Below are 18740 nucleotides of genomic sequence, written 5' to 3'. Positions count from 1 at the left end.
ACACACACACACACACACACACACACACACACACACACACACACACAGTGGTCATATTCACATACATCTTAAGAAGAAAAATGATTTAACAGATTCAGAGAAGCCACATACATGCCGTGCATGTACAAATGTCCATGGTTTAAAAAAATAAACATTTACATTGCATAGATAAAATAGGAAAATCCTGTACGAGATGTAGCCTGTCCTTAATCCAAATTATACATGTTGGATGCGCCACTTTTCTGCATTTTAAACTCCACAACAAATACCTCACGGTGGACAGATGCAGCACAGAGGCGCGTCTACATCGGCTACAACTTTACAGAAGGATAATACCTTAAATGAAGTTTGTTTTGGTTAAATATTAGAAAAAGATAACATGAAATAAGGTACGGTTTTCTTGATTTGTCCATAAAAATGCAGCCTTTGTGTTATGTGTCATAAAAGAATATATCTAACGGTATAAGACATTACATTTGTGTTGGTTTTATTATAGTTTTGTTGTTTTCTTACTTTACAATTTTACAGGAAAGAAAAATAACAGCAGAGAAGTTATTTACATGTTTCTACTGAAAGATGTAATTAAATGTCCTGGTAAGTGATCATTATGTACGTAATATCCAGTTAATCTCCAGGGAGAACGTCACCATCTTCAGTCTTTACGTTGTGTCCTTTGTTCAGCCTTTCAGTCTTTATTTCTTCTTCCTACTAGTAAAAGTCTGCCCAGGCGACCGGCTCAGTCCCGAGTCAGACCTACTTGCTCTTCTGCGAGCCAATCATCACCTTGGAAACAAAGTTGACGATGGCACTGGCTGGCTGCTCAGGGTCATGCTCTGCAAACAGGTGACACACATTGTCCATGGAAGTGCCAGTTTTCCTCGCCACAAAGCCAAAGATCCTGCAGAGGTGGAGAAAAACACTGTCATCTGCCTCAAAGTGACCAAGTTCCCTTTAAAAATAACTGCTTTAATGCTGCCCTGGTTGCACCAATGTCAAAAATAATCATCATCTACTTACTTTGCTGAATGGCAGCCATCTTTTTTCCACCTGTGAGCAGTGAAGGGAGGATGGTTATTGGCTTTGCAGAACTTTCCAACTGCACGTTCAAAATTAGCAGTGACAACGTGTAAAAAAAAAAAAAGAAAACGGCATACATTTTGACATCCCACATAATAACTGATTTGCCTAACTTTTAATCAGCAATACTCACTTTCTTTCTTGAGGGTCCAATGCACAAAATATGACGGTATTGACATTGTAATGCCTCCTGAAGAACAGCCTAAAAAAAAAAGACAGGGGGAGTGATTATTGTGAGGAAAAAAACCATCTCCGCATGTGTGTATGGTGTGAATATGCCTTGCGTGGCACTCACTTCCTCTGGTTGTCAGTGAGGGTGATCCCCTGGGAGGACACCTTGAAGTGAACTACGGTGGAGGTCGGTGGAGAGCTGGAGCTCAGAGACATACTGGTGGCTTTCTGCACCGCCTGGACGCCTGTTAGCGACTCCATCTCCACGGAGCCCAGGTACCACACATTACAGGCTGCGGGAACAAATCAGCAGATTCAAAATACACTCGGATTATGACTGCAAATAATGGTCGAGCAAGTGCCTTCAGTGGCAAGGTCCGTAATAACAGGGCAAGGACAAAACGTGTGGATCCGCGCCACTGAACACTGTTTTTGTGCCATTGCTCTGTCGTGATGTCTATTCAGAGCGAGTGATCTTAGACGCCTGATTACCTGCACCCTGTTTTAGCAACTCGGCCGCGGAGTTGGTGACCGACTGCGAGGTCGTCTCCACAACATCTTCAAGAGGATCTATGAACACAGAAAAGCAAAAAACGTCTCCGTGAACAAAGAAAGTGACTAAACAGGCCAGACAAGCTAAACAGACATATGGGAGGCCACAAAACCTAAATAATGTTTATCTTTTAAATCAGGTCTGTGACTGCGTGTGGAGCACTTACCTCTGTCAGGTATGATGAGTTGGCAGGGCAGGGCCAAGGGGGTGATTGAATGTTGGCAGACCAGCGCGGTTAAGCTTCCTGCAAAACAACAAGATATCAAATCAATACTACAGTGAGATCTCGTGAGGCTTTATTGTCGCATCAATTTCTGTGAGTAAACCACAACATTTCTGATTGTCTGATTGCATTGTTATCGACATATAAATGTGTTAGGTTGTAAGAAGTCCACTTTACGATTTTGTAAGATGGGTTTAGCATTAAAATGTCTGTAGATTTAAATAGGAACAGCTTCCTGTTTCAGTGTCAAGTGCACACTGAATTGTTTAAAACAGTATTCTCCCCTGTGCATGTAACACTGTGGAGAAATCGACTAAATGTAGGTTTTAATAATTGAATTCTTCATCATTTGGGGACAAAACTATTTCAAATGTAAATAACACATTTGGTGTCTGAATAATACTTTTTTTGTCTCCGTTAATAATAGTCATCGTTAAGGGAAAGGAGAAGATCATCAATATAGAAGATGACTCCAAAACTTTGAACGGTAGTGTTTATATACTGGATAGCTAAAAAAAAAAAAAAAAGAGGAAAGGAACATACGATGTAAAGCTATTACCAATAGAAACATAAAAAAAAAATGCAACTACAGGTCAGGGGAGGTTGAAAATACCATTAATCTGGTTAAGAAGGACAGATGTAAGCATGTAACAGCAGGCCGTGGATCGAGTGCTAGGTGCATTCCTGTGTCACATTAAGATGCAGACAACCAGCAGACAGTGGTACAACGCGCTGCACACCAACAGAGGGCAGTGTGGTGTGTGAAGTCCTGCACTTCGTGAGGTGCAGCCAAACAGCCAGATGGTGTCCCTGTTGTTAACCAGCTGTGAAGGGAGAAGTCTTAACAGAGTAGGTACTCACCAAAATAGGGCTCATTGGGGCAACCCTTCAACCGCACTCCTTTCTGTGTGCACTCAATCAGGAAGTGGCGCACCAGTTCATTGGCTAGATCGCCCCCTGCTTGCAAAAAGCACAGAGAGAAGAGACAGAAAGAGATAACAGCAGATGATCAATTCCTCCGTTTGAGCAAAACTGTCCTCCGTCGTACACCCTAGATTTACTCTGACCTAAATAACGGCCCCAAGCATTTATCTCAGTGCAGCATGTAATTTCCCCCGCCCCGAAGTGTAACCCAAAACATGTTAAATCGCCACATTCAGTCTCCCCGGAGATTAATGGGATTAGGATTCAACAGAAGCGCCTGCGAGGGGGCAGGAGGAGTTTACGTGAGGAATGTCTCGACACAAAGGCTCGGAGAAAGGCCCCGCTCCTTAAGGTGGGTTGAGTTTCACACTTCTGAGGAGCCACAATACTCTAAGCCGAAAGTGTGGAGAAGGGCCGCGTTGCGACTTCACCGCACACACAGGTGCCCGTTGGACTGCGTAAGGCTGAAGGCAAACAAAAGGACAGGTGTGAGTGGGCGGTGAAATTAAAGGGTCGGGCGCCGGGGTGGGCCGGTCCAGGAAGAGCATCCTCGATGGAATATAGTAAACATTCCCAACTCATTTCTGACACACACAGTGTGTGATTTAATGTCCTCTGGCCCCTTCTCTGAATAACAAAAACATGATGTGTGAATCATCACTCAGTCAGCCTTTGTTTTCATGTTGAAACATGGCCAGATTCCTAGAGAGACGTTGTTTTATTTCTAAAAAAAAATAAAAAATCCTATTTCCTGAATATGCTAAACAAACACACTACCATTTTGACCCCAGTCCCTGGATGTGTTACGTCCATATCAGACAGAGTTATGTGGGGCAGACCGCTTCCCCAGGAGAAGGCTCTGGGATCAGAGTTGGCTTATGGACCAGGCACATCTTTTGTTAGGGGCTGAAACATTAGCTGAACAACAGGCTATCAGGGCAAAATGGGGTCTGTTCGGCTTCGATGATGCCCGGGAGAGAAACGCGGCGACGAGCTCTCACTCACACTCACACACACACACAAAACACACTCTCATATTCCAGCATGAAGGTGAGCACAGTGGGGCTGTAACTGTAGACGGCTTTGTGTGCGATGGCTGATTCCCAGGGAATCTGTACTACCGGACCAATCTGTGACAGGATATCTTCTTCATGATAACAGAAAGAGCCATCAACTTTATCTTTCTGCAGACTCTGTAGGCATGTAGATATTTTTGAATTTTGTCAGAGAAAGGTTAGCCGCTTCCCCCTAGCTTCCAGTCTTTATGCTAAGCTAGGCTAACCGCATCCTGCCTTCAGCTCTATACTTAACACACGCTGGTTTCTATCTTCTCATTGGAAGCCAGCAAATACGTGTATTTTTCCAAAACATTATTTCAAGAGAGAAAAAAAATTCAGAAAAGATACACAAACAATGAACCTGGGTCTTATTTTCAAACCAAATTTGTATAAACCAACGATTCCCATCAAAAGTTACTGTACCTTTCTTGGTTTGTTGGAGGACTGAGGGCGGAGGAGTAGCCACCTTCATCGCCAGCCCATAAGCCCCCCTGAAGGAATGGCTGTCCCGCACGATGAAGCAACCCGGCTCCTTGTCCTTCAGGACCAAAATGGCTGAGTGAAGAGAAACATCATTGTGAGTCGGCTCTGTAGCTCTGTGAAAAGTTTCCTTTCTTTTATTATTTTGGCACAAAAGTGGACACTGGAAGCGTACCTTGATCCCTTGAGATATCTGCCTTGTACCAGAATTTTGATGTGTCCTGCACAAATTTTACAGTAACCTGCTTGCCAGCCAGCACATCTGTAAAACAGAATTATTACGCAAAATAATCAGTACATGCTTCATTTGTCTGCTTCATTTGTGTGGGGGTTATCAAGCCATGTGACAGCAGTGATGGTGTTAGCTTCGTAAGGGGGGGGGCCGCGGCTCACCTGGCAGAGGTGAAGCTGTGCCCAGCGTCTGGGCTGAAAGGTCTGGCAAAACGTTGGGGAAGGGAATACTCAGGGAGCTCCCACTGTGTGGACTCGAGAACCCGCTGAGGGCCGGAGAAGCCGTTCCCAGCGAATGCTCCCCATCGGACGCCCTCTTCTTCTCAGGCAGAAGCGGGGGCTGCATCTGGAGCAGCTGTGACTGGCTCCGCCCGTTTACGGAGGTCAAAAGTTCCCTGTCCGTGCCTCCGTTTCCCAGCAGATTGGAGGCGGCGTTGGGACAGTCCGCGCCGTACCCGACACCCGGGTGGTCCTGCTCGTCGAAGCTTTGGGCTGGACTACGGCTGAGAACGTAGCGGGCCGTGCAGTTCCGCTGGCTGCTCCGAGGAGAGCTGTGGGCGTTGGGGGCTGGGTGGATGTGGGGGTGGTGCAAGGGAGGAGAGTGGTGGCCATAGTCCAGTGGCATGGAGTGCGGCGGCGGTTGTCTGGTCGAGGGATAGCTGCTCAGAGACGAGTGGCGGGTCAGGACTGGATGCTCTGGCCAGGACTGGCTCGTGGAGGAACTTTGAATAACAGAAAAAAATAAAAGGTAATAAACATATAGTATATTGACATAAGTCAAGTTTGCATTCTAATGTGGAACAAAGTTCAACTAAATATTCCAGGAAAATCTGCAAAGGAAAATGCAAATTAATGAGCGTTTCCATCCACTATTGTTTTTGAGAATATTAGTAGCTGGGCGATAAAGTTGGTGGCACTTTCATCAGGTACCATCAAAACTATTGAAGAAGAAGATAACTAAGAGGAAGAGCGCCAGTCAAATCTCAAATTAAAACCTGGAAAATGTGAAAGAAATATTGCATTTATGTTTATTTCATGTATTCCTTTGAGGAACATTACAGTCTCTCCACACAGATCGGATGTCCCAATCGGCCGTCTCTTTACTGTCAGGTGACCTTTAAGTCACATGCTTCATTATTCATTCGCTAAGTCTGCTTCCACTGCACTTTCTCACATCTTGTTTTTATTAATACACCAAACCGTTCCACCTGAGCCACGAGTAAAAATGTGCAATATTTCCCCCAAATTTCTAGCGTTTCCACTCATCTTAAAAACGTGAAGAATTCTGCATGAAAACATGCAAATAGGTTGGGCCTCATTGTTGACATCACTGGGGTTAGCTCTGAAGCAGATGACTTGCAGATTGTACAGTAATTCATGTAAAAGTGCTGCAAATACTCTCGATCCCACTGGAAATCAACACCAGTCTGAAGTTTCTTTGGGAAATTCTATCCTCTGGCACTAAAAACAATGTTCGGTGAAGCTTAAAGGTTCTGCGTAGGGCAGATCTGTACCTGTCTGTCCACTGAAGGGTCCCAACAATAGAGGCAGATTGTGTAGCACTTAGCGTCCTGTGGCAGTTGATGGAGGAGTCTGGTAAACCATCGCCTCCAACATGACTGATCATCTCTGAATATCCTCGGGGTTCTGTGTACGAGAAAACAAAACCAGAAATACAAATTCAAGCACATTTACAGATCACATTCACGTCGTCAAGCGCTGGTTTTGTTTTCATAATGCTGAATTCAATGAAAAGGAACACAAATACATTGAATCTAAAACAAAAATCAACCCAAAACAAATGAAAATCAGCTGGCTGTAACGAGCAGAACTGTGCGATATGGCAGCAACTCTTTTGGGGAGAGCTCTGGGTTCTTTCCAGTAACAAACAATCAATATTGGAGTTGAAATTAAATAAAAACTGTCCGCATGGCCATCAATCCACATAAAACCACTCACCAATTACCCTCTGCCACAACCCACCGAGTCAACAAATCTGACTCCGTTGCAGCTAGAAATTAAAAGCCCTCTGACATAATTATCTAAAAGCTTTTATTTCAAATCAGCCAAAGCCTGGAGCCACCAACGGCTCCGGATCTGGCTTCTCTCTGGGTTACTCTCACAGGAATGAGAGGTGCAAAGCGGAAAGAGTTGCTTTTTTTCTTATTGTCCAAATTTCCCTTCTGTGTGCACGGAGACACTTTCATGGGGGGGGGAACCAAAGTGTTGTTTTTTTTGTGCCGTGCCTCCTGACCCACAGTAACCATAGAGATGTGGCGAGACTGAATGTGGCGATTCTTTCCCGGGTGTCTGAGGCAGCGAGAGGCACAGCAGGGACGCCAGCCTGCTCCCAGGCCCTCCAGCCTTTAGACTAACTCTAGATCCATGGAAACAAGTCCACAGGAGGTCAAAGTAGAGTGGAAATGAAAGTATGTGGGTTGTTCCTGAACATGTGCAATCTTGTGCATCTGTGACAACACTGATCCCAAAACATGCCAAATAAAACACAGCTAACTTAAAGCTGCTTAATACGAGGTTGGAAGCATTTCTATTTACTCTCAAAGGCTCTCAACATGGCGACGGCTGGGCCGGCGGCTCGCGGCTAACAGTGCTAACAGTGCTAACAGCGCTAACAGCATTAACGGTGCAAACTACGGCTAAAGTGCCGACAGACCGAGCAGTGTTTATCTAAGGGAAAGCTGGTTGGTCGGGACGGCGCTATCAGCTGTATTTGATTAAAATTATTTTTGATTTAATTTGAATTATTTAAACGGCTTGGGGCACAACATATACTTCAGTTTTCTCCGCTACTTCTATGATCAAAAAATCCCTAAACAATAAAAAAACATGAAAGGATCTTCTGACAATCTTATAGCCAGGGTGTGTTCGACCTCATACAAAAACAAAAAAAAAAGGCTCCGTTTTAATCTTTACATCAACACTGTTATGTCTAAAAAAATGTTTTAAAAACCACACAGACATTCTCCAAAAAACCAAACATGCAGGGCACAGACTGGTTAGGAATCTCCCTCCTTTCAACATTTATGAGACGTCTTTGTTTTCGGGCCTCAAGTCTCAAAACCTCTCAAAATTCCACAAACAACAATGTCATTATTATCAGGTAAAGCCAGAGGGACCTGAAATAGCGACGCTCTAATGAGATAGTGGATCCACACACATGCAGTCGCAGGGCAGACATGAAAGAAGACTCTTGCAATTAGCTCCTACTCACTGCCTGCATTTTTGTCACTCACTATCTTTAATTGGTTCAATGGAAAAATACAAGCTGACGTTAAGAGCGTTTGCACAAAGAAAAACAGTCTTAATGGGTTGTGTTTAGTTCTTCGCAGCAACTTGGTGAACTGTTTATCTTCCTATGATAAAGTGCCTCAAATCCATAGGCTCAGAAAAAGGTCAAAAGATCCATATTTTTAGATCACAATGGACTGACATTTCTGCATTTTATATATATACAACATGAAATTATACTGGGAATTGTTTTTTATACCATGGTTCTGTTTTCCAGCGTCTATTCTCGAACACTGACCACTTTTTCTTCCCTCAGCTTGAAGAATCTCCATAATAGATTCATACGTTTGCGCTCAGTTGGCGTTTAGTAGAGATTTGCACCCACCGTGGTCCATTCTGTAGCCTCCATAAGACTGCATGCTGGGAGATGGCGTTTGCCTGAGGTGAGTCAATTCCGACATATTTTTCACTGTAAAAAAAACAAAACACAAAGGAGACGAGGATGGGAACATTTAATTAAACGGGACAAAGAAAGCTGGTCGCAAGCACTTGCAAACTCCGTCACTTACCATAAGGTGTTGGTGGAGAGATGGGGAAGGCGGGAGTGGGCGGAGCCATGTCACTCCCAGCCTCGACCCCGCTGTCCATCTCCGGGCCCTGGGCCCTGTAGTCCGCACTGTCGGTCCTGTACAACATGGGGTGCTGCAGGCAAACAACACACACTTACAAACATGTAACCAACCAGAACAGAACAGAACGATCCATGAGGTGGGAAGGGGCTCGTTGCACACTGTGCTCATGTGCTGCACTTACCTGGGACTGTGGCACGCAGGGGGAGAACTTCCGCTGGCCCCTGTACTCCTCCGTCACACCCCACCCTGAGGAACAGAAGCCCGGTTGATCCGTGACATCATTTCCTTGGCGACTCAGGATCCGCGTGACGCCCGCCCGTCCGTCACTGGACTGGACAGCTGGATACACACAAGTAGACAGCAGCAACCAGATCATTAATATTAGCAGGTAAACAGGCATCGCTGACTTCAGGGAAGCAAAGTACATTTAAAAAAAATAACACTCACATAAAAAATACCAGCGCTCCAACCGTTGGTACCTTTTAGGGAAGTATTACATGTTTTTTTCCAAAACTGCATCTTCCTCTAGTCGGTACTATTGAATACCGACTTTGACGGCAACTCTCTGTAAAAGGTTTGGGAATGATGACATTTGAATTCAGCCCATCAAGTCCATAAAGTGACCATGGGGCTACTGCCTACAACCATGTTTTGAGAGGACAGCTGAGGAATGCCAGGAGGTCTGGCTGGAGTGAGTGTGTGTGTGTGTGTGTGTGTGTGTGTGTGTGTGTGGGGGGGGGGGGGGGGGGTCAATGTTGTGACAACTCTGAAGAGTGTTGCCACTCAGCACCAGGGTGTTAATTTGAGCCCTCCCAGCGAGCTCCGACCTCTCAGCCCTAAAGAATGCTAATGGTGCAGAGGGGCTAATGCCGGGGATCATTACTCACCGAGTCTGGGTGACACTGACATACATACTTGTCCGTGTTCTTTTTTTCCCTTTCTCTTTCATTAAATGCATCAGTGTACTAGAGGCACGAGAAACATTCGAGCAATGGGTCTGAATAGTGGGAGACCTTCTTTCTCTCCAATGACACACTTTCACCGCCATCTTTTCTGTCACCTAATATACCCTGAAGAGTAGAGTCGGGCAATATGAGGATAAACACAGTAATGTGAGGCAACATAGATTTGGCTATTTCCCCTGAGGCGGCTCTCCTTTGAGGTCCCTAGTTGTGTCGGGTTGTTGCAAATCAATGAGCAGGATGACTTTAAGGCTATATTGACAAAAAAACATTCCCATATGGTTACCTTAGCTAGACATTATTTCTCACTTGAATTTTAAATGTACTTTATTATAATATGGCGTTACAAAAGTACATACACTAACAGACGAATCGATCCACAACGCTCATCCATACTAAAGAGGACTCGTACACTGGGACATTCAAGTGCAGCAGGAATGAGTCCTAAAGCCTGGAAATGAGTTCCGGTCCCCTCGTCTCAAAGTCAAAGTGTTTTCGGTTTGATGCCTAAAATAAGGTCTGTGTTTAGCACAAGCTTAAGAGATTTTTTCCATTTTGTTCCACGAATTAAAATATGTCAGTAAATACTCTCGTGAATTTTGAAGATTTTACATGTCCTAAAAAAAGCTAGCTGTGGCTAAATGCGACCGCGGTAGTTTGTTTCTAGCCTAGCGTTAGCTTATTACTTGCTGCACGAAAAGTGTAAGCATCAAAAACTTGTGTTTGCCACAGAGCTTATATTCTGCAATAATCCAAAAATCCAATGGAAAAATCCCATTGGCTCTTTAGAGAGGAAACCAAGGCTCTGGGGTTGACATACAAACATATGACGTCCCTGCAGCACTCTATTTGATCCAACATCATAAAAATAGCACAATAATTCATCAAGTGAATACTGACATTAACATATAAGATATAAAGAAGATGAAGAACTTTGCGATGCACCAAATTCTCCTGCAAGCTTTACTTTTAGAGCATCCCCGACCTTCCTGAATTTGTCCCCTCTCATCAGTTGCTCGATGTCAGTCCCAGCCCCCCTGACACATCTTAAATACTGTAATACTTCCTCCTCTACCTCCATCTTCTCTGTTTCTTTCCTTTTTTACAGTAAAAACAATAACAAGATGGGAGGCGTGGTGCAATGACGTGACGAGACGGGCAGGAAAAGCGTGACTGGTCTCGTTACACGGATACTGTAACTTGCGCCACTCAATATAATCCAACCAGCTTTCCCTCGCGATAAATCACTTCATGCTGCAACACAGCCAGGCAGACTGACTCTGAGCAAACGGATAAAAGTCAACATTAACAACAATCCCGTACTTCCTGCCGGTTATCTGCCAATGAGCAAAACAAGTTATTGCCTTTGGCGTTTGTTTCATGGAAGGACGCTTCTCTGTGCTTGATATGCACAGACAGGTATGCCTTTGGATGCGAATGGAAAAAGCATTGCCTCCGGCCTCACTTGTTCCTCTCTTGGAAATTCCTCAGGCCTCCCCATCTTGTGCCCCCCTGCAACCACATGCACGGTGTGATTCAAACACTGCTATAGCATCCACGCAGCTTTGTGCATTTTCTCTGCTTCGCTGGTTCTCAGCCAAAGAAAGAAAAAGACCGTTTCATTGCATCTAGTGTGAATGTTCAAGCCAATAGCACCAAACCTGATAACCTGTAGGAGTGAGCCAAATCTGAAAAGGGTCTATTCTCTGTAGCATCGGAGAGAGAGGCATTTTGTAATCTTGCTCATTTCTACGAAATTGTACAGCTTATTGGTAGAAGCGCACACGCAGTGACTGAAACAGTGTTTTAAGATCATAGAATAGCCTCCCGGGATCTGTCCTGGAATCAGTTTCAACATGAACAAAGTGGAAACTATTACTTGGTGGATGTTTACTACGTTGCATAACCTCCGTCTGCGCGACAGACACAACAACAACAACAACAGTCAAATGAGAAAATGTATATAAGAACGCATCACCGCTAAGAGCTGGACAGACGAAAGTGTGACGAACGCGGGACGACGAAACGGAGAGCATCTATTAGAGATGACTAACGTCTAATGAAAGAGCTAAGCAGTGGGACAGTCTGAGGGAAACACTGTGATTTAGTAAATATCCATGCGCCTCAGAATGCAATCATCTACCAATCAAACACAGAGAGACGGCGATGTTCAGGTCGGTGACAGCTGCTCTCCCTCTCTCCGTGCACCGTACTGATCCTCCACTCAGATAACTGCACAGACAAGTCTGGACGGCGCTCTACCCCCCCCAAGATTCACACTGAAAACATCTGAAAAGCTGGCAACAGCCCTGCTATTTCTGCCACTAAAACACGTGAGGTGGGAGAGGGAGAGGAGGAGTGCTTTTGTGAAGTTAACTCTGTCGTTGAATGGAGGAGAAAGGCAGATGCTGTTGGAGAGGGCCGTTTGGAAATGCTCCGAGCACGTTAATTAAAGCTGTTGATTATGTTTATTAGATGGTTCTAGCAAAAACATCTCCTCTGGTTTCATAATGGCCCGACACACATGTTTCACATGTGTTTCACGACTGGGCTTCCACACCACATCATCATCATCACCACCACCACAACCACCACCACACCCAGACTGTCTTACCTGTCTGCTGTGTGTTTTTCAGGGCTGTTGCGGCGTTATTATCGCTGAATCTGAGATCGATGCCGTTCGGGCACTTGGAGACCGAGCCGTTCGTGCGCGTCCCGCCGTTCCTCTTGAGGGAGCCGCTGTGGCTGGGAACCGGCACAAATGTGGGATCCAGGTCCATGATCAGCTGGTTGAGCTGGTCGATGGAGTTATCGATGTCCATCGTCAGGGACTTGAACTCCTCGTCACGCTGGTGGTGGTTGTTGTTGTTGTTGACCGTTGCCTGCTCCTTGTGCGGTGGCGCGCTCCTCAAAGAGTCCGTCGTCATGTCCCTTGCGGGGCCCTGGGGCTCAGTGGGCAGGCCGGCCTTGGGTGAACTGCTCCCTTGCTTGTTCCCTGGGTACCTCTCCGTGTCGTTCCCGTCCTCGGGCATGTAGATAAACTGCTGCGCGGCGACCAACTGCTGCTGGCGGACCCAGGACTGCGTGGAATAGCTGCCCTGCCTGTAGACGTGCTGCTTGGCCGTGGGAGCACTGCTGGGATTAGCGGAGGCCACGGAGTTGCTCCTGGAGCTCAGGCAGCCCCTTCCGGCCTCAGCGTAGGCCCTCTCGAACTCCTCCGTGGGAGGGGGTGCCGGGTGGTGGAGGTGGTGCTGGTTTTGGCTCTGCTGCTGCTGCTGCTGCTGCTCCTCTCCTCCGGGACTCCCGAAGCCGTCCGACAGCAGGGAGTTCTGGCTGCTCTTGTGGCAGGAGGACGACAAGGTCCCTAAGCTGTCCACGCTGTGCAGATCGTGACCCGTGATGACCTCATCGTCCAGGATGTCCGTTTCCCTCTCTCGGGGTCTGGGGTCTCCGTTGGTGTGCACTTGCGCCGGGACTATCTGCTGGATGACCACTCTGGGCCCTTGATCACCCATCTCCCCCAGTAAGGAGTCCTCGAGACCGAAGCCACTTAAAAGGCGCTTCAGCTGGACCTTTTCCTGCTGGCTGGGGCCCTGGTTAGGCCGGATGGTGGTGGTGTTGGTGGTGGTGGAGGTGGTGGTAGTGGTGGTGATGTTGGTGGCAGGGGCAGGTGCGGGTCTGTCTGCCCACAGAGAAGTGCTGGACAGGCCCGAGTCACTGCTGACGGAGAGGGCGTGGTCGCTGTGGTCGGGGCTGGAGGTGGCGGAGGTGGTGCGGGCCCCTCTGCCCAGCGTCGCCTCTCCTCCGCCGGGGCTTCTCTTGTTCACCGCTTTGTCCCGGGTTAGGCCTTGAGAGCGGGGCGCTGCAAAAATAGAAGAAGCGCTTCATACGGTCAGCTGGCATGGGCACACGAACACAGAAGAGACACACACAGAGAGCAGCGGGGGGGGGGGGGGGGACTCACGCAGACGAACACAAGCGGCACAAAAACCACACTCCGTCAGCATGCACGGTCCTGTCAGCCCACAAAAACTCCCGTCATTCAGAATCTGTTCTGGACAAAGCTCAATCACACCTCACCTGACGAAGACAACATTCCAGACAATACAGAGCAAACATCAAGACTGCAAATAACTAGGATAATAACACACTGACAGAGAAGAAACATGTGAATCAACATGTGGAGCAGATCACCTAATTAGGATGTGTCAGAACAAAAATCACCCAAAATGTTTATATCCCTCTTTTTGAGATTCTAATCAGAGTTTATTCCAAAGACATTCCACTCATTCTGCCCTGACAACTCCCCACCAGTCTTCGAAGTGAACTGCCACGGTGCTAGTGTATGCAGCGCGCGCCGCAGACAAAAGGGGTTTTTCTCATGCTCGGGTTATATAATAGATGTTAAGTTCTTCAGGCGGCTGTGGATCCTCAGCGTCTGACCCCTTGCATTCCTCACCCTGCCGTGATTGAGCCACCCTACTCCCTCTCGCCTGCCCCTTGACCCCCCCTCAGCATATGTCCAAACAACCTCCTTAATCACTTTCGCAAGTAAGAGTCGAATCCATCACAGAATAAAAAAAAACAACAACAAAAATCAAGTCAAGCCTTTTACTTACGCAAAATGAGGGCCGGAGGAGAAGTGTGCCTCGCTGTCACTCTCTCCTCAACAATAGAGAGCTAGAACATGACTCCAGCGATTCTCCCTCAATGTGCCGCCTTAAGTACTTGCCTTTCAGTCAAACCATGACTGGAGGATCTGAATACCAGACACACATGATAAAAGCTCCCTCCTCCTCTCCAAAAGCTGCTGTATGTATGGCTTGCCCCCCCCCTTCCATTGCTCACATGCTAGTTGAACCTGCATCCGGCCTTGAGCAGCCTCGGCTCAGGCCTCCATGCAGGTCAGTTCCGCCTGGGAGTTTTCCCCAACAAATCCCTCTCGTAACATTCCTACTGGCAAGGTGCAAGCAGCTTTCGAGACAGATGTTTCCCCCTTTTCCCCCCTCAATGCAGGCCCCTCTTCATCTCACTCTGTCACCCCTGTCATCGTGCTGCCTCCCTTTTTCCTTTCCCTCCCCCTCGCGGCCACCCATCTGTCTCAAGAAGCAGAAAAAAAAAAAAATCTCTTACCTCCGCTTCCACTGCCAGGTAAGCACACAAGACAATCCCAGTCTCGGGGAAAACAAAACTCACAGGGGAGAAGAGGCAACGCAGGCACACGAGAGCGGACATGGCTTTTAACCAGCAGATAATGGTAAGGGGTCAAATCAAGAGAGCACCAAGAAGTTGGCCCCTTGCTTTCTTCCTCTGCTGAGAAGGTGAGAGTGCTTGCACTCCACGCAATGGGGGGGGGCCTTGAGATCTCCAAATAAGGGCAGAGGAATGTAAACAAGTGAGGCGGGGCTTAGGTGTGGAGGCAGGCTGGAGGAGAGCCGTAACCCGACCTCTTGTCCTACATTAGGGGACTACCCCACTGGGGAGAGACGGGAGGAGAGAAGAAAAGAAAAGAAAAGAAAGAAAGAAAGAAAGAAAGGGCGGCCTGGAGAGGATCAGAGAGACCACATTCCTGCAGCTTCAGACTTTTCTTTACTCTGTAAAAAGACACGTTTTAATTAAATCAATCCCTGCCTTCTACTTGAAGCTCGGAGAAGCAGAAGCCGAGTTGTTTTTCCTCTCCCTCTTTGTGTGTCATGAAATTGCACGCCTGCCGTTCTCATGAACAATATCGGCGAGAAACAGATGTGCCCGAAACTCAATTGTGGGGTTCGGCAATTGTAAAAAAAAAAAGAAAAAGAAAAAAGAAGCTGTTTCACCTATCGGGATTACACTCCCATTGCATGGTTAACCGAGTGTGTTCCCGACTTAAGAAAATCAGTCAAACCCTTTATATCCAGCATTCATCATGTTGGCTGTTGTGGTGTGGCCAGTCCCCGAATAATCCACCAATTACAGTGCAGAGAGCGGTGAAACCAGAACCGTTCCTCAAGCTGCTCTCACAGGAGGAGGTCTGGTTGTGTATGGATATGCAATTACCCAACCCAGTCCCATTCCTTCTCAGTTACTACCTACTATCCCGCACCTTCTGAATGCCACAACCGTGAGTCAAAAAGCATAATGATGATCATCTGCCCAGAGCTTCTACATGTGCCTCTTGTGGGTAGACTGCAGAATAAACACTCATATGGAGGGTAAGCTCCATTGTGGAGGAGTTAAACTGCGTTAAACGTTTTCTCACATACCCCTGGTGGTGTCTTGCCATGCAGACATTTTGAGATACGTCAATAGCACGAAGGTAAATAAACATTAGAAAACCACAAAGCATTTCCTTGCAGAAGCAACATCTCAGTTAATCTGGGTAATCCAAAGACTTAGGTTGTTTTCTCAATTATTTTTTTGCAACTTTTCTTACATTTCAAGTAAAGTGTGTGGTATGACACGGGCAGCACAATACTTGTATACGGGAGCTGGGTTGCAGCTAATCAGTTGCTCGGTACGGTTTTTTTCATTAACAGCAGCAGTACAGTTGTCCTCGGTTGGAGGGTTTTCTGTAGTGACCTCTTGAAAAAGGAAATGGCCATTTTTATAACTGTAACTGTTTTTGTGGTCCCAAAATATTAGATTATGTTTGACCGTGAATTGGTGGTCTTAGTCTGGTCTGATTAAGTCCCCCGTTTCTTTTTTTGCGTTGTGTTTTCTATTCTATTGTATGATTGAGATATTAGATAAGTTTGTGGCTGTGAACAGTCTTCATTGGAGTTACATTCTACCCTATGAAAACAGATGAGAGCATGGTCCGAGAACGATCCAGACCTGGTTCTGGAAAGACGACGCAAATGCATTGAGGCAGGCAGCAGAAAGCAGAGAACCAGATATCACAAGCTGTCTGCATGGCTACACACTGCCAGAGGTAGGAAGAAAACCAAAAATTCACGGGAGCGATTACCATTCAGCACTTCTCGGTTTTAATATTCACTATCGGATATTCATTTCCGCAGCCGGCAGCTGTGTGGCCGAGCTTACACAAAGACGGCAACCTACAGTAAACTTAAGTAAACAAGCTTTCTGGAAAAAGCAATCCTTTAAAACCCAACGCTTCATTCACACGTGGGGATAAGCACACACTCTCAGCGGTGGTTGGAGGGAAGCCATTGAAGTAAATGAGGTTGTCTTTTCACAACCGTAGCACTGCAGTGGCAAGCGTCCTTCAGACTTCCTCCTCCCGACCGGCCCCTGAGTGACAGCCTCTCGGAGTCAAACTGGGCCTGCCGGAGGACTGCTGGTAAGTAGATGCAGAATTCCAACAAAGCTCCCAGTCTCCCGTCTCAGATGTAGTGTTTACATGAGAAAGCAAGGCTGTAAATATCCCACATGAATGCTTTGGAATTAAGGCAAGAGAAGAGGGGGGGGGGAAACAAAATCCTCCTCTGTTAATATCTGTGCTCGGCTTTGATGATTTCTTAAATGTGAGTGTTTCGCTCTTTCATTGCATTCCCAGAGGTGTGCATAAAGTTATATATGGACGTGTTGGGGTATTTTAAATGAAAAATGAAAAATGAAAAATAAAAAAAAGCCAGCTCATTTTCATCAAGCTGGAAGTCGCTTATAAAAACACTCAATGAATCCTGGGAAAGGGTGGATCTGTGTTATAAAGCTACCACCACGTCGCTCTATTCTGGGAGGTTGTTGTGAATTCTGTGGTTGAGTGGAGAGCAGCAACCGCAGCCAGGACGGGACGTCCCAACAGGGTGGCTCAGAGTGTGAGTCTATGTGTGTATGTCTGTGCAAGGGTTACTAAGAGTGTGTATATGTGTGTGTGTGTGTGTGTGGGATGGTTAAAGCATGCCTATTCATTTGATGAAACAACAAAAAAGAACTTGAGAACCGATTGCTCTTCCTCCGAACCCAGTATACATACAACAACACTCCCTATCCCTCATGCAGAAACAACACTGCCCATCGCACAGCAACATGAAGGTAAAGTTCAGCTTCCTGTCCTTCCCTCGCTACAATAAAAGCCTCGTCTCCACAGGGCCTGCCCGCCTGGGTTGCAAGTCCCGCTTGTGAGCAATAACTCCCGCTAGCGCTGCTTGCAACGCAAACTAAGTTAGTGGTGACTGTGCGCCCATGTTAATGCAATCACACTGCAGCACAGGACCCGTCACACTGCGTGTTAATTCCCTGAGAGGAAAAGAGAGCTTGTGTGTGTGTGTGTGTGTGTACAGTGGAAAAGTAATATTTAATGTCTAAATAACCCCCTTTGCATACTTCTTCCCTTCATAAAACAGCCATTGATATTTTGATTCATTAGGCAGACCATAGCTTTGTCAGAAAGTCTTGTGAGTCATGTGGTGACTGATGCAGCGTTATAACTGTACCTTCACCGTCACAGATGTTCTGGTAGGAGTCCCAGCGGATAAGAGGATCTGCTGTGTTGTAGTCCACGATAACATCTGCCCCGTTTTGCCACCTGTCGGCACCTGGACCCAAAAATAACAAATTTGTTTATACTGCATCTAGATGTTGAAAGGAGAGTAGTATTTATAAAATAATAGTTGTCATTATCAATTTTTTAAACACATATGTATGGATTAAACAAACCATACAGATTGTGTTAATTCGTGAGCTGTGTTTTTCTGCTAAGCTAAGCTAGCTCTTGCCTGTAGCTTCATATTTACAGTACAGACGTGATATCTTCATCCCACTCTCGGCAAGAAAGCTACCAAGCGAAACTATTCCTTTAAAAATAGCCTTAGCACATCATGGGACAATTGGTTTATTCTTCCACCCCTGATGCTGTAGATCGAAATCATATCTACATCCATGTTGGGGTGGTGGGCAAAAATATCACACTTTTGATCAAATGACCATCACATGCCCCCCCCCACAAGAAACTAGCAGATGTATACAACACATGCTGCACATACACAGACCCGCACCACATAGTTTCCCTCCTGTGGGGCTCTGGGGCAGCACATGCTGTGCTTCTGTACCTCTCTGTCAGCACACACTTCACACTACATTTCCCCTCTGCAACATTCCACGTCCCTTCTCACCAGGGGGCAGAGGGGGAGGCCCGGAGCACAGGACAACGGGAAGGGGAACACGGAGAAAGGCTCTGTGTCTGCTTTTCCAACTACCTCTCCCTGTCGCAACTACCGAGAATAAAACCCACAAAGA

At 46.4% G+C, this 18740-nt stretch overlaps 1 protein-coding gene across 1 annotated transcript; it reads right to left on the bottom strand.

Moving 5' to 3' along the window:
* Positions 1-18: 18 nt before the first annotated feature.
* LOC116377002 (tensin-3-like) lies at positions 19-18056 on the bottom strand (the record flags this gene model as incomplete). Its single annotated transcript, XM_031838520.1, has 16 exons — positions 19-898; positions 1018-1047; positions 1211-1279; positions 1373-1541; positions 1741-1818; positions 1968-2045; positions 2886-2981; positions 4430-4561; positions 4662-4748; positions 4880-5439; positions 6232-6364; positions 8352-8435; positions 8536-8668; positions 8780-8937; positions 12175-13422; positions 17939-18056. Coding segments are annotated over 16 exons (3318 nt in total), but the record flags the coding sequence as incomplete, so codon positions are not given.
* Positions 18057-18740: the final 684 nt, after the last annotated feature.

This window comes from Anarrhichthys ocellatus, unplaced genomic scaffold (assembly GCF_004355925.1).
Source record: "Anarrhichthys ocellatus isolate YVR2014 unplaced genomic scaffold, GSC_Weel_1.0 scaffold791, whole genome shotgun sequence".
In the NCBI taxonomy this organism is placed as follows: domain Eukaryota; kingdom Metazoa; phylum Chordata; class Actinopteri; order Perciformes; family Anarhichadidae; genus Anarrhichthys; species Anarrhichthys ocellatus.
Note: the sequence above shows the minus strand (reverse complement) of the source record. Positions and strands in the feature narration are given on the sequence as shown.